We start from the raw sequence: 16,592 nt of genomic DNA, 5'->3' as shown, positions 1-16,592 counted from the left end.
GATTTAAGTATCTTCACTTTTAGTATGACAATTGGATACTTTTTCCACCATTGCAGAGCCTCTATCTCATGGTTCCCATTCCGAAATGGAAAACGTTAACTAGTCCAGAATACCCTTGAAATATTACTGACGGAAATTTGGGTGAAGTACTGTAACATGGTGGTGCCTGTTCTTAATTTTATAACAGGGAAATGCTGATCACGAGTTAAGTTGAAATGACTCCAAGTTAAGTACATTGCCTGATTCTCTTGTAATCTTAAACATGCCATGGAAGTATAAGAGGCTCCTGTTTGATCAGCTGGATGGAGGTAATTCATTAAAGGCAAATGTAAAATTGGTCTATGGAATGACTCTGATGCTACTGCGTAAATCGCTCCATGAAAAAACCCCAACACCTACCCTTGACAAGAGGAAATACCTCTGGAGTATTTATGATAACCTTCTGCCGACTGGTGAGGAGGTCATGGAGTACAACCATCTCCCCAAATCATCAGTCAAACATTGAAAAGCTTGTTATTTTCATCATTAACCTTATTTTGTTGCACACCGTCTTTAGTTTGATGTAGCAGCAAGACTGACACAAATAGGTAGAAGTGTGAAGAAGAACCATTCTGGATGGGAAAACAAGGAAAATAACAGTACACTGTTCTTGCCATAATATGGATTTGGTCTTTTACCAAAATAGTGCTATGCTCTGTATACCACCCTTCCCTTGTCACAACACCATTGGCTCAAACACATTGAGAAGGAAATACATTTCACAAATGAACTTTTAACAGAGCACACCTGTTAATTGAAATGCATTCCAGGTGATTACCTCATGAAGCTGTTTGAGAGAATGCCAAGAGTGTGCAAAGTTGTCATTAAGGCAAAGGGTGGCTATTTTGAAGAATCTCAATTATAAAATATGTTTTGATTTGTTTAACACTTTTTTGTTACTACATGATTCCATATCTGTTATTTCATAGTTTTGAAGTCTTCACTATTCTTCTACAATGTAGAAAATAGGGGGAAAAAGAAAGAAAAACCCTGGAATGAGTAGATGTGTCCTACACATCGACTCGGTACTGGTACTCCGTGTATATAGCCAGGTTTTCATCACTCAGCGTACTTATTGTGTACGTACTGTTATTACTTTTCTATTATTTCTCTATTTTCTCCCTCTCTGCATTGTTGGGAAGGGCCCGTAAGTAAGCATTTCACTGTTAATCTACACCTGTCGTTTACCAAGCATGTGACTAATAACATTTGATTTTATTTCCATGTGATGACACTCACACAAAAATTATTGGTGCTTTCAAGACAACTGGGAAGTCGAGGTTCGACTTTCCAAATGGTAACTTGGAGAACTCTGACTTCAGTGCGTTAATGACATCTGGGAACTTATGAAAAAAACTAGATCAGACTGGAAAATATCGTTTTGACCGGTCATCCAAATAGGAATTCGTTATTCTAGAGCTCCGACTTTCCGACCCAGATGTCATTAACGCACTGAAGTCGGAGATGTCCGAGTTAACAGTTATTTGTGCGCAGTTTATCTGGCAACCATCAATTTATATATACACTACACAACAATTCGGGGCGCTGTGTTGAAGCCACCATGCCTCCATCTTAGCACTCCTCACCACTGTAATCTTTTTTAGAAGCTATAGAAATGCATTTATTAATGTCTACATATTTTTTTTACCACATGTATTATATTACAGACACCTTAATGCATACTTTTACATTATATTATATGAGCTAAACATAACATTTAAAAATATATAAAAACATTTTCCTTCAAGTATAATTTGTAGAGATGACTAATGTTACTATCCCCAGTAAAAAACTTGGGAGTTGAAATTGAAATACTGTACAATTCCATTCATTCCTATGGAGGATCGCGTGGTGCAGCGGTCTAGCACTGCATGTCAGTGCGAGAGGCGTCACTACAGACCCTGGTTTGATTCCAGGCTGTATCACAACCGCGTCGTCGTGGTTAGATCGTCATTGTAAATATGAACTTGTTCTTAACTGACTTGCCTAGTTAAATAAAACATAAAATACTGGGGAGTGCCAATATGTCCGACCGGTGTCTTCAGATCCTCTCAAAGGCCAATAGATAGCCTCTGTAATCCAGGGTTTATATACATCACTTCCTGCAAACCATTCAATATCAGTAGACCAAAATGGCCATCATCAATAACTTGCATTTGCTTGCTTTATTGTTTGTAACATTAACAGTTGCATTGGCTAGTGCCGATGACCGAACGAAGACGGTGGAATTCAACGTAAAACCCGGCGGAGAGGTGCACACGTTCTCCGAGAAAATGGTAAACGATATTAGCTAGTTAACGTTAGTTATGCTATATTGGTAGAGAGCTGTGATGCATGAAAGCTCGCAACAACATTCAGCGAGGAAACAGTACTGCTAGTCAGCTAGTGAATTCGTGTATGCTGCATTGTGTGCTCAGCACAATTTTGTCGTCAATGAGCTGTTTATCTTACTATTTATTAGATAATGTGTGTGGCACATATGAATACGAATTGACTGTTTAGCCAAACAGGGTTAGCCAGTATGCTAACTTGCTGGATAATTCCCTGCAAGCTATCTTGTTGAATATTCACATAGCTATGCTTGCTAATTAAAATAACAACCAGGCATATGATGGCACAGTTGTTAATTCGAATTCATATCTAAAAATAAGCAAGATTTTGAAAAGACTTTGGTCGTCGCATGATGATGAGGAAACGACCTCTGATATGCTGACACGTCTCAACTAGAGTGCCACAAGGAGGCCATTCATTGGTCTAGAATTGAGCTATATTTCCTCCATGCTAATTTTCCAGAGTCAATAGCTGTGTTCGAATATGTATTTTTAATTTTATTTATTATTATTTTTTATTAATATCAAATCAATACATAAAGCACATGAGGGAACACAAGCATACATATATTACAAACAATAGACAATCAAGCTAGGGGGTACAATATCACATTACAATTACACAAGGACCTTAAGGGGCATGCATATACTTACAATTCTTACAATTCTTTTTTGTTAGTAGAGCATTTAACAGTCTTAAAATACAGTTCAATTTCTTTTTGTAGGGTACGAAAATGTGGTTTTCTGTTTGTAAATTTACATTTGTGTATATGAAATTTGGCCAAAAGAATAATGAAATTAATTACATAAAAATGATTCCGCTTATTTCTATTGTATGTAAAGAATCCAAACAGTACATCTCTCCACAATAGTGTAAAATCTTCATAAATGTGTTCAATTATAAACCTACTGATGTCTTGCCAGTTTTCTTACATGCATACAATGCCAAAAAAGATGCACAACTGTTTCTGGGTGGTCATTACAAAAGGAGCAATTTGAGTTGTTTTCCTTAAACTTCTTCATATAGTGGTTGGCAGGATAATGTTTATGAATAATTTTAAAGGAAACTTCCTTAATTTTGTTAACAAGTAGGTATGTGTGTGGCAACATCCAAACTTTTTCCCAACAGATATTATCAATAAATCCATTCCAATAAGGCATGACATAAGGTATAGCTGTGTTCGAATACTCCTACTAACCGTACTATTTGTGACGTAAATTGCTTATTGGTCATAGTATGGATTTATTTTTATTTACAACAAATCAGTACCAAAGGTACGTTTTTTTTTAAATAGATTTATTTCACCTTTAAATAAACTGACTTGCCTAGTTAAATAATCTCTCTCTCTCTCACATACATACATACATACACACATACATACATACAGAAGGTTTGTCCTGCGAAACACAACCAAACCATCCGCATTGCTTCTTGACACACTGCCCACTTAACCCGGAAGCCAGCCACACCAATGTGTCAGAGGAAACGCCGTACACCTGGCAACCGTGTCAGTGTGCCCTGAGCCAGGCCTGCCACAGGAGTCGCTTGTGCGTGATGGGACAGGGACATCCCTGCCGGCCAAACCCTCCCCTAACCTGGATGACGCTGGGCCAATTGTGCGCCGCCCCATAGGTTTCCCGGTCGCGGCCGGCTGTGACAGAGCCTGGACTCAAACCCAGAATCTCTAGTGGCACTGCGATGCAGTGCCTTAGACCACTGCCCCACTTGGGAGGCTGACTACCAGATTTAAGGGCTTTGGCCACCTCAAGTTGAAAGAGCTCCCAGTTCTAGCAATATGATTTTTCTCCACAAGCCCTTTCCCAAAAGTATGACAACAGACCTCACTTAACTATATCATTATTTAATAAGGAGCTATTTAGCTACCAGTAGGATGCTCTACCAAGGTTAGTATCAGGGTTCAATATTTTGACATCACCCTGTGAGGGGACTAGCACAAGTATTTTTAGTAACACACTATCAATACATTTCAATATAAGCCAAAATTCTATCCTGGACTGTCTGGAACCTGTTTTGTTACTCCAAGTCAATGATCTATCGACCTCAAACCGCTCACCATATATCAGTAAGATCAAACCTTTCCATAAAAAGTATTAAAACCAAATTCTGATAGATGGGCCCCCAGGTAGGCCAACCAATCAGTTGAATTATCTATAGGAGGGGACTTTAACAATACTATCAATAAGAACAAATTGGGACATTTAGATAACCAATGAAGTATATGTTTCTCTACAGATTCAAGCAACTCATTATTCTCATGTTTGGCGTTGTACCCATAGAAGTTTACAGTAATGAGCGTAATGTCATTGTAACTGATCACAAGACAAATAGTGATCAATGGGGTCACAGTCCGAGTGTAGAATATCACTACCACCAAAGGTATTTTTCATTGTAATGACTCCAGCAGAGCGTTCAGAGGCATGTGAAAGTCAAATACTGTTGCCCCACTGTGACTTCTAGAAGTTGGCATCAGCAGAAGTTGAGTGTCCTTTAAATTTTTTAAAAGTAGTATGGATATAGTTAGTATGTCTGAAGTTCCCGGATGTCGTACCACATTCGGCAAAATGCGAAGTATACAAGCAGTGGACCCTTTCTATGCTTTTCTGAGCTTTTGGACACTTTCCGTGGCTTCACAATCTTTTTAGATTTGAAGAAAGTGGTGGAAAATATGCAGCCAAAGTCTGACGAAAGCGGATACAAATTAATTGCTTTAACTAATTATGATAAATGTCAAGGCAATGTAATAAAGTAATGCCTTTTCAAATAAGTTATGTTGCACGTTATGTTGTCTGACAATTTGTTAGCGTCACTAGCCTTACGAACCGCATAGCATATCATATCATTACAGCAATTGCTTGTATGTACCGGTATGCTAGCTAGCTACCGTCCTAACACTAGTTGGCTACTAATACATCGGACTTGCCAGTATATTAACTAACTAACTACCATAAGCTTATTGACTTATTGACTACCATAAGCTTATTGATTGTACACGTCATTCTTAGCTTAGCTAAGTGGTCGAGTCGTTGTGTGTTCTCAATGGACATTGTTAATGAAGTAGTAAGATGTCTAACAAGCAAGCAAGTTGCATAGCAACAGCATCCACTCCCGGTAGACAGGTGAAGTGCTTGTACACTCAACTGAAAGGATACCGTTTGTTTACAAATTCACTAATAGCATGTAGTATATACTCATTAAGTATACAGTATGTTAGTATGGGTATTCGAACACAGCTAATGTTTTATGTTCAATCACAATTATAAACTGGGTGGTTCGAGCCCTGAATGCTGATTGGCTGAAAGCCTTGGTACTGTATATACAAATAATTTGTACTGTTCTAATTACGTCGGTAACCTGTTTTTTATAATGGCAGTAAGGCACCTCAGAGGTTTGTGGTATATGGCCATATACCACACCTCCTCATGTCTTATTGCTTAATTTTAACCTGGGTAGTTTGGCTCCTGGATGCTGATTGGTTGAAAGCCGTGGTAAATGATGCCAAGTTTAAAACAACTGGGAACTAGGAAATACTAGGGGGAAAAGAAGAAAAAACTAGGAAACTTCTGACTTCAGTGCGTTAGACAACTGGGAGCTTGGGAAAAAACGAGCTCCGACTGGGAAATAGTTTTGAACTGTCATCCAACTTGGAATTCCAAGTCGGAAACTGGCATCTTTCTAGAGCTCCGACTTTCTGACGACTGACATCATGATATGACCTAGTTTTTTTTCTCAATTTCCCAGTTGTCTTAACAGCACCATGAGACTATATACCAGGAGTATGATGCAAAACAACTTGTTTATTCTAATTACGTTAATAACCTCTTTATAATAGCAATAGCGCTCCTCAGGGGTTTGTGGCATAAAGCCAATATATCACGACTAAGGGCTGTATCCAGGCACTCCGTGTTGCGTTGTGCCCAAGAACAGCCCTTCGCCGAGTTGAATTGGCCATATACCACACCCCCCCTGACCTTATTGCTTAAATATACAATGGTAGCCTATGCATTTGAAATCAAGTGCCACTATTTTATTACAAATTGCAGATCTTTGAAATAATAATGAACTAATCAGCTACAGTAGCTGTAATTTGACTCCCAAACACATTTGTCGTCTATTAATTATGTTCATTCCTGGCTCTGTTTAATCACCAAGAAAATGTAATTAATTTCTACAATTCCTACTACTTTTACAGAGAGAATATGAATGTTCATTCACTTACGCATCACAAGGGGGAACCAATGAGGTAAGTTGTATCCTAATCAAAGTCGAGGTTATTTCAACCTCGTCTAGCGTTGAAACATAGGCTACCTGCTGTAAACGGATTAATAGCTTTCGAGTGTGAATTCTAAAGTAGATCAACAGAAAGTACATTTCAACCTTTTGTCATATTCCTCGCATATCTAAAGAATACGTTATCAAAATCTTGATATTCTAATAACATGTATTCATGTTGTTTTATCAGCAATGGCTGATGAGTGTGGGCCTAAGCGATGATGACAGCCTGTTCTCCTGCTCAGTGTGGAGGTAAGCTGTAAATCAGTCTGAGCTTACACTCTGAACAACGGACGTTAGGATGCAGAGATCCATGTACACTGAATGACTTACTCATTCAAGTGCTGCATGGTGGTTATTCACCCGAGATGTCCCAGGTCAATCAGTTCCAGTTTGTCATCTTGGCTTTGCCTAATAAATAACTAATAGCGGAATCAGACTTCTGTAGTGATTTAATCCGTCTTCATTTTGATTTCTTCCTTTTTGTTGACAGACCCCAGGGGAAGTCCTACTTGTTTTTCACTCAGTTCAAGGCAGAGCTGAAAGGAGCCAAGATTGAATATGCCAGCGCATATGTAAGTATCCAACATACTTGATGGGTAATCTAATTTGCTATCCTATCTGTATCTCTACATAATAATGCATTGGAGCAGAAACATTGCGAACATGTTTTGTTGTATAAAGAAGATAACATATGTCCAATATCAGCATATTGTTGCTGTAGCATTGACTCTGGTCTCCTGGTTCAAGTGCACTATTTTCTATCTGTGATAAGAGGTAAAACTGCACATCCCCGTGGAAACATTTCCTGAGTTTCCAGTGTGTACCAACACGTTGTCTGACTTCATCCTGATTTACTGGCAAAGCTAGTATAGAGTTTTATGGGTAGAGCTTATCAGAGATTTATGGCAAGTCACATACTGTAGGTATGTGTTTATTTGGACTGTGAGGCTAAAACCTTTAATTTGGCTCTATACTCCAGCATTTTGGATTTGAGATCAAAGGTTTTATATGGGGCGACAGTACAGAATATCACCGTTTATTTGAGGGTATTTTTATACATATGTTTTACCGTTTAGAGATGAAAGCACTTTATGTATCTAATCCCCCCATTTTAAAAGGTGTCGTTAATTTAGAACTATTTTCGGCTGGCGTCAAGCCAGCCCAATTTTCAAACGCACTTGTTTGCAATTCCGACCTGTTGGCGCTCTTCTGTTTTCAAACTCTAGCGCCAGGATTGGTAATTTACCTGAGCTCGCTTGCACAGAGATGGGAGGGGTGGCCATATCTGAGGTGTGTCCTTAACATGCCAATTTCAGGCAGCGCTGGTGGGGATATTTTAAGACCAACCCTAAGATGGTAACACACATGGATTCTGACAGCGGAAGCGCAGCCTATCCAGCCGTGACGCACATTCCCCACATGCACATCGGACAAGATAGGTTTTAGTGCACATGAACCTCATGTTTTTCCCCCCATTTAATTTGATTAAAAACCATAGCCTCCCCTTTTTTGTCAGGGGTGGGGGTTGTGCCCAATGCGTACGCCAAGTAGCCAACACAAAGGGTTTGACTCATGAGACTGCTTTGAAATATATCTTAATCACCAAAGCTTAATTAAAATATCAAGTATGGGAGTTTCCTTTTTACTGTATCTGTGTGTAATTGTACATTTTTGCCAGCTTATTATTATTTTGGATGTGCAAAAAAAAACTCCATGTAGGCTATATTTCCATAATGCAGTGGTGGAACAAGTACCCAATTGCCATACTTGACTGAAAGTAAGATTACCTTAATAAAAAAAAAGACTCAAGTGGAAGTCACCCAATAAAAGTCAAAGTATGTTGGTTTTAAATACACTTAAGTATCAAAGTGAAAGTACAAATATTTAAAATTACTTTTATTAAGCAAAGCAGATGGCACCATGTTCTTGTTATTTTAATTTATGGATAGCCAGGGGCACACTCCAACACTCAGACATATTTAATTAAACGAAGCATGTTGGTTGTCAGTCCGCCAGATCAGAGGCAGGAGGGATGACCAGTGTGCGAATTGGACCATTTTCCTGTCCTGTTAAGCATAAAAAACAGTAACAAGTACTTTTGAGTGTAAGGGGAAATGTATGGAGTAAAAGTACATAATTTTCTTTAGGAAGGTAGAAGTAAAAAAAATATGAATACCCTGAAACTACTTCATAAGGAGTACTTTAATAAACTATCAATCCACAATGGACTAGAAAGTATTTTCCGTGTCCCCAGCTGATTTGGAGTTGGTTGACAGCACGAAGACACCAATAACAGAATTTGCGACAACGTTGCCCATAAATTTCCTTCAAGTCATTGCGCTAACGCTATTTGGCATTGGCTCACAACACTTCATACTGGATAGTGACATAAAGATGGTATCCAAGACTTCATCTGACTGGGGAAGTACTGTATTTACAGGGCCTCATTGCCAAAATCCCAAAGTATCCCTTTAAACCATCAAAATCCAGCCCTTTCATTGAACTCATAATTCCTCCAGGGAAAATAGCTACATTTTATAGCCCTATTGTTAAGGTTTACGTTGCATTTGGTTAGTTAAAAAAGAAGCCCTTAGTGTAGGCCTATTAAATCAGTGATAGTTATCCGTAATCATGGTAGCATCCACATTAATGTAGAAGTGTTCAGAAACATATTCTTATTTACGATAAGTGACACATTTACCATTCATTTATATTGGGCACAAAAGTATCTGAAATGCAACCAAAACAAACTGCAAATGCATCCAACAAGTTTGTAGAGTCACAAGCCTGGTGTAGTCATTGCGTACTAGGAATATGGGACCAAATATTACATTTGACTAAATGTAATACACTATAAGCGAATTTGTCCAAATAATTGATACCTTTTAAATAGGGGGGGGGGACTAGATTGCCTACAAAGTGCTTTCATTTCTAAACGGTAAAACATATGTATGAAAATACCCTCAAATAAAGTGACGTTATGCACTGTCGCGTCAACTTTTTCTCAAATCCAAAATGCTGGAGTGTAGAGTCAAATTAAAAGATTGAAAGAAATGTCATATTCAGCATGTTTAGTAATTGCTTGCTTTTCTAAAGTCTACCAATATTGCCAGCAGGCATCCCAGCTAAAATAGACAAGCTGGCTACTCTAACTTGATTGATTGCCTGAAAGGGCTTCTTGGTAGCTAGTTACGAGGTTGGGAATATCTGGGCAAGGCCTACTTTATACAATTCATAGGTGGCTAGTAGTATTACAGAGAAACAACACATGAAACAAACGTTTTTTGAATTTGATTTAAACAGAACAAATCTGAGGGGGAATGTGCCCCTGTCCCCCGTTAAGGGCTCTGTAGGGGGGTGAATTTGAGAGAACTATATATATATATTGCAGTCAGAGAATACATTGTTAGCATGTAGCATTCAGATCTAACAATGTGTTCTTCTCCAAAGTGAATGCTGCAGTGTTCAGAGTTCAGGCAACGGTCTCAGATTAGTCGTCACATGTATGTTGCACACAGAGTTCTAAGGCAGTGATTCCCAAACCCTGTTTGTGCTGCGGCCCACCCAACCGTCAACTTCTGAGATCCCTCTGATTTACTAAGTAAACTAGACCAATGATCGTAGTCACGGCCCAGTTTCTCGCCACAACTCCACACGAATCATTGGCAACCCACCAGTGGTTCCCAAAACTCCATTCCGGGAAACAGTGTTCTGAGGAATCTGACAGGGGGAGGAGGTTTTGTACGTCGCAGCACACACACCGCTCGACCACAGGGCTCTCGTTGAACAGCCTCCCTCGCAAGGACAAAGCCCCTGACAGGCGCTGTCATCAGAACAGCACTGTTCATCCTCTCCTCCTGCCGTCACTGTCCCCTGGGAAAAGACAGAAAGAAAGTGACTCACTAAACGTTGCGATGAAAATAACCAGCGCTCCTGAGAAGCAGATTAACTCCTCAACCTCGTCTCTCCACTCTAACTCTCCTTGCCTCTGCCATGATGACTCTCTTTTTTTTTCCCCCATTCACCCTCCCATTCCCTTGTTTGTTATTTATTTTCTCGTCAATCCCCTGCTCTCATCTCTCCCCGTCATCCTCTCCACAGTCCCAGACTGCAGCGGGAGGACAGAGGGATGTGACTTTGAGGGAAGATGAATTCACTGTGGGAGATTCTACAGGTGAGATGACTAGTCTGCTTACTGCTGATCTACTACACTCCATCTGTCTATCACAGCAGCTCAAAACTGCTACAAAAGTGGATGGAATTGATGATGGATCTAAAATTCTGCCATCATAGCTATGATTTTCCGAACTGAAGATTTCATCTACAATTTATTACAACAATCTACTGAATGTTGTTTTTGATTGGATGTTGTACTTGTTTTGATGATGCGGTAACTAATTTCCTCTCCTGTCGCCCTTTCAGTGACCCACAAAGATGGGAAGTTCCGCGCTGAACTCTCCAAACTGACCATTATTGCCCGGACACGACACGATGAGCTCTAATTGGCTGGAAATCTGAATGACTATTGTCCAATCGTGAGATCCAGGCGAGCTCTCAAGGCAGGCAATGTGCTCTACTGTCCATGACAGTGGCAAATGGATGGCATTTAAACAAAAGGACAGCCTATCAGCTTGGTGGTCTACAACTTTACTATTCAATAAATCTATATATATATTTTTGGGGGGAGATTCTTTTAGGAATATGGCTTTACTGTTTGAGAATGTATGTGGGGATGTCTGATCTTGGCAGGGTTAGAAAGATGTAGTCTCAACACAAGACTTAGAAGTCCTCTAAGCCTGGGAAATGTGAGTAGTCTATTGTCTTCATCGTGCACACGTAAACACAATTCTGGTTTTTCAAATCAGCTGCTTCTCTCTGGAAGTAAATGGTTAACCCAGACAGAGTAGAGCAGGGAAACCAGATTCTGTGTTTTTGATCTGCATGGAGCACCTGATTCAACCAACCAATCGTCATTCAATGCGGTTGATGACGTTTTACTCCTACCAACAGTCTTAATGAAGCTAGGTTGAGCTTTAGAACAGACACTAATTTGGCCCACCAGGATTAGAGATGTACTGTCTAGCCTTGATTTATGGGACAGTTAGCTAGCAGCACGTACCATATCCATCCAGGTTTATCCCTCTGTCCAGAGGAGGACCTTTGTGTTGATAGTGGAGTCCCCCCTCCTCGCCAGCGAGAGTCCCTGGGGTCCCAACAGGAAATGCCACAAGGCGCTGACAGGCATCGAGAGACAAACAAAGTTACATTTAAAAGAAAATAGTCTTTTCTACTCTGTGTTCTGATTCACAATGTGCAACGTATGCTTCAATAAAAGTCATGTCTGGGAATGTGAAATGTTTGTTCTCCTGTTTTGTTTTGACAGAGCTGTGCTTGATCAGAAAGTCCCTGCTGTGCGACGGTTGTCAGCTTGGATTACTTTCAGAAAAGTTGAGTGCTGATCTCATGCTCTTGTTTTCCAGTTCAGCAGGCTCCATAGCATTGTGTCCAGTGTAATGAGAATGTTCCACATAAGAATGGAGCTATTACGTAAAGTAATTCAAAATGCTTTAACGTTTTTGGACATGACAAATGTTTGCGCATGCACATCAGTCTTGGCAATACATGGTTTTCCCTCCACTACAATGGCTCCTTTATTTGCCAATGGTTCTGTTGGTTGAGTTGCATTCCATCTCAAACCAAACTATAAACACGTCATTACTATTGTCCATCTGTTACTACTCAATTGGTTTACTTTCCCGTGTCTATTTAAGCATCAAAAAACATAGCCAGAGCCAACATTGTTTAAAATGGCATTGGCATGTATTCCTAAGATCCCTGATTAGAACGATGTTTCCAGTCCAGAAGCATCTGCGGAAGTACATGTCATGTCCACAAGAGGGCATCAAATTAAACATTGATCTACAACATTCAATGACATTACAACTGGGATACATTTAGATTGCTTCTGAACTACAGACACGATGATACGACCCAATGAGTGAGTCATGATGTCTCTCACGTAAATGATCTCAGACAGTTTGGCCTGCATTTCCCTGTATCTCCTGACTGAGATTTACAGGGAACAGATGGCGCTTGTGGGGTGGGGGTCAGGCTAGAGGCAGTAGAAATTGCGTCACCACGGGCCCTTTGAAGGGTAGGACTAATGATCAGCTGCCCCCCTGTCTCTGTCCCCATCCCCCCCTGACACACATCCAAGCACAGGGTAACCAAGTCAGCCAAGAGACACGTGACGCCAAAGAGACCTTCTCACTTCCTATTTGGCCCTGTCAATATCCTGCAATGTGAGCATCTGCATCGGGCCCTAGTCGTTGCAAGTGCAGTGGCGCCAGCTGTTTCCGTCTCTTACCCTCCTATTAAGATGAGATCCGAGCCAAGAAAGGGGGACACAGTGTCAGCACAAACGCAGCATGGCTTTGCTGACATATACTCACCCCAAGATGCCTCCCGTCGCCTTGGGATTTTGGTCTCTGCTCAATATGGCGAGCCTTAAATCACCCTCTACTCCTGCAACTCTGGCTGTGGCTCCATCCATCTGACGGCCTCCCTCACACCGTTGTCGAGAGCAGTCTTCTTTTCACAGTGTATGGGGGAGCCTTCCTGGGATCCTTTCCTTTACTCACCCGATTAAAGTGTCCATTGTGCGGGTAAGGAGGAGGCTTGCGGCCCCTGGTCCCTGGAACTCTCCCTGGGCCGTGAGGGGCCATCTGGCCCTGGGTCAGCCCCAGTGATTTAGCAGATGTTGGCCTCAGCCCCTCCACCCTGGTCTCAGGGTCTCTGGGTGGTCTGACAGGGAGAGGCTCCACAATGGGTGGCCCCGCTTGGTTCACAATGGTGACAGAAAGACCAAGGGCAGATGGTTGAGGGGGACTACTTTTTTGGGGGAAAGCCCAAGGTTGTGAAAGAGAGTAGGGTTGAGCGGGTAATGAAGACTGCTCTTTTTGGGGGAAGAAGCAGGGTTGTGTGGGTAATGCTGACTCTTGACTGAGGGAGCAGCGGTGTTGGGGTGAGGTGGGTTGGTACTGAGGGGGGAAAGAGCAGGGGTGGGAGGGCGAACAGGACTACTCCTATGAGGACTGGGAGCAGGTTGGTGGGGGAGGCAGACCAGGCTGGAGGCAGGGTTGTGAGGCTGGAGTGAGTTAGTCCTGATGGGGGAAGACAGAGCTGCCTCCCCCTGCCTGGCCTCCTCACCCCTGAGCCTCTGGTGGCTGCTGCCCTTCGCCACTCCACTGGAGCTGCTGTCGCCGGGCAGGCTGGAGCTGGCCTCTTCACTCAGGTCAATGGACGAGGTCAGCAGCTCAATCTGCTGCACCACCTGTGAGAGGGATTAGGCTACATGGTCAGAGATGAGACGGGGAGAAAATGAGACTGGAGAAGACATTTGATCTGTGTGCTCGTGTTGTTGCTAGACTAATTGTTTTATCTCACTTAACTATTCCAGTTCTCTGGCGTCTTCCTTCAGGTCTCTGACCTGGTCTGAGAAGAGATTTTCCCTGGCCACACTGCAACAGCGTCGCTGGGTGTTTCTCTACACATGTATTAAACTTTCTAACGTTTGCAATACCCTCGCTCTCGGGGCTGCGCTGATGCTGGGCTATCAGATGCAGCCAGATACTGTAAGGGGACGATTTACGTGTCACTTTTACAGGATGAGGGTCAAGGTTCAGGCGTTTGAATAAATGGATTAAAAGCATGGTTCCAGCTGCACCCCTGTCAACATCTGGTGGTGGAAGGACTGGAGAGGAGACGGTGCCGCTGCTGAGCATCACTTTCAACCATTGCATACATTAGGTAAATGGAGCATAGCGAACGCCACTTCCTACCTTTAAAAAAATTCTGTGAAATCTTCACTTCTGTGGTGTTTCATAGAAAGACTGTCACACTGTGGTGGATAGACACTTTGCAAGCAGTGATTCTAAGTGCCAGTATTACAGTGTATATCAATGTAGACGCCTCTTTTTAATGATTGTAAACGTAACAAAGTAGGGACTGGGATTATGCACTTTCTGGGACGTGCAAAAATAGCCCACGGTACAACTGCTCTTCGCAGTCCCTTCAGGACCTGAAATAGCATGATAATCTGTTTATACGAATATCAAAGGAACATCAAAAGATCCTAGCTGTGATATTTGTAGGCTATATGACAATACCAGGATCTCGCTCAGAAACAATTTAAAATCCTTCTATCAAAGACAGACCATAGCTGTAACTTATAGGCAAACAGAAATGTCTTTACCTCCTTCATCTCCTGATGGATGTCCTTCAGGCCTCCTAGAACCTCTTCCAAGTTCTCCACCACTCTCCGGATCTGATCCCGGACAACCTTCTGCAGCTTCTTTGACCCAGTCAGGCCTGACCCACTCCTGGAGCCCTGGTCACCTCTGGGGGGACTGGTTTGGATGTCTTCTAAGGCAGGACATGGCTTACTGGGACTCTGCTGGGGTCTGAGAGTGGGACCTCCCATATCTCTCTGAGGAACCTCTGTGGAGAAGATGACATGCAGAGAGCTGGGTCCATTGTAACCCTCCACAGGTCTTATCAAGTCTTGCTGGTGTAGTTTGGTCTCTGGTCCGCTTACTGGTCTAGTCAAGTCTCTCTGATTGTTTCGGACATTTTTGTTGGATCTCAAGGTGGAACTGAAACTCTGGTGTCTTGGTAAGCCCTGTGTGGCTGTAGTTGAATCCACCCAGCTGGATGTATGAAGGTCTCTCTGACAAGTCTGTCTGGAATAGCCCCAAAGCTGGTCCTCCAAACAAACAGGCACTTTACAGCCGTCTTGACCTTTGAACTGTGTTGGCTGAGCGAGGGCGGGGGCCTTCACGTACTTCCTGACTGAAGGGTGTAGTAAAGACTGGCGGGCGTTCCCAACAAAGGAGCGTTCTGTGTAGTAGTCCCTGACAGACGCCCTGTGTCTCAGGCCTGGTGCTGGAGACTGGCCATGGCTCCACCTGGAAGGGCCGCCCTCTTGGCTTCTCAAATCTGGCTGCACACGATGCTCCCACAAGCCGAAGCGCAGCCTCCTAGCCTCCAGGCACAGTTCATTCAAATGGGGACCCGTCCTTTCCTTCCCATGTATGTTGTTCATCACCTCTTGTGATGTAAAGCCTACCTTCTTGACTCTGTTGGTATAGGTAAGGTTGGCGTCAGCCCGCCTGCACTGCCCATTGAGTCCCATTTCACTGTGGTGGGCCCTGAGTCCATTGTGAAGCCAGAGGTTGAGATGAGGGTTGCTGTGTTGAAAGCCTCTGTGCTCTCCAGGCACTCTGGTGTCTGAGAACATGATAGAAGCAGTCCAGCAAGCAGTCACAGAGGAAGACTCCTTAAAGAATGAGCTTTTCCTCCAGCTTCCCGCCCTTGCCATTCACATGGAATGTTTTTCTCATTGACTTCTCACTCTCCCTCTTTCTCCCCCCCAAAAATGTATTCCGCTTATTTCTTGTTAGACCCCCACCCACTTGCTCTCTTTTCCTGTTCAAGCCTGTGTCTGCCTCTCACTCGCTTTCCCTCCCTGCATCTCTGGCTCAGTTGCTGTGGCACGCTTCCTGTCTCTCCCCCTCTCTCCCTCTCTCTCACTCACTCATTCCCCTCCCTGCACTGCGCTGGCTCTCTTTCTTCCTCCCACTCTCTCTCACTGCTGTACCTCCCTCTCCACCTCTCTCTTTCTCCCTCTGTCACTCTCTCTCTCTCTCTCGCCCCTTTATATCCCGCTTGCGGAGGGAGACTAGTGGAACTTCAATCAAGATTCCTGTTTTTTAATCCCTGGTAGACGCTGTGTCTCCACGTGAGCCTCCCCACTCCAGCTCTCATCTGATTACTCCGGTTCTGGCTCAGCAGTCCATAGCAACACTGCACCCACAGCATACAGCAGTTAGTTACACAAGCATAAAAAACCCTGACCAGGTACATGCTGT

At 42.6% G+C, this 16,592-nt stretch overlaps 2 protein-coding genes across 2 annotated transcripts; one reads left to right on the top strand and one right to left on the bottom strand.

Annotated features, from left to right (window-relative positions):
• The first annotated feature begins 2,130 nt into the window (after positions 1-2,130).
• mydgf (myeloid-derived growth factor) lies at positions 2,131-12,018 on the top strand. The gene is made up of 6 exons (XM_064934971.1): positions 2,131-2,315; positions 6,581-6,631; positions 6,851-6,912; positions 7,154-7,235; positions 10,765-10,837; positions 11,086-12,018. The coding sequence occupies exons 1-6, from the start codon at positions 2,172-2,174 to the stop codon at positions 11,163-11,165; spliced, it is 492 nt and encodes a 163-aa protein (XP_064791043.1). The 5' UTR covers positions 2,131-2,171; the 3' UTR covers positions 11,166-12,018.
• Positions 12,019-12,889: 871 nt separating this feature from the next.
• LOC135512691 (uncharacterized) lies at positions 12,890-16,163 on the bottom strand. The gene is made up of 2 exons (XM_064934970.1): positions 14,918-16,163; positions 12,890-13,996 (listed from the first exon to the last, which is right to left on the bottom strand). Exons 1-2 carry the CDS (start codon positions 16,040-16,042, stop codon positions 13,508-13,510), a joined length of 1,614 nt encoding a protein of 537 aa, XP_064791042.1. The 5' UTR covers positions 16,043-16,163; the 3' UTR covers positions 12,890-13,507.
• Between the last annotated feature and the right edge of the window lie 429 nt (positions 16,164-16,592).

Source organism: Oncorhynchus masou, chromosome 24 (assembly GCF_036934945.1).
Source record: "Oncorhynchus masou masou isolate Uvic2021 chromosome 24, UVic_Omas_1.1, whole genome shotgun sequence".
Lineage (NCBI taxonomy): Eukaryota > Metazoa > Chordata > Actinopteri > Salmoniformes > Salmonidae > Oncorhynchus > Oncorhynchus masou.
This window is presented reverse-complemented; position numbering and strand designations above follow the sequence as displayed.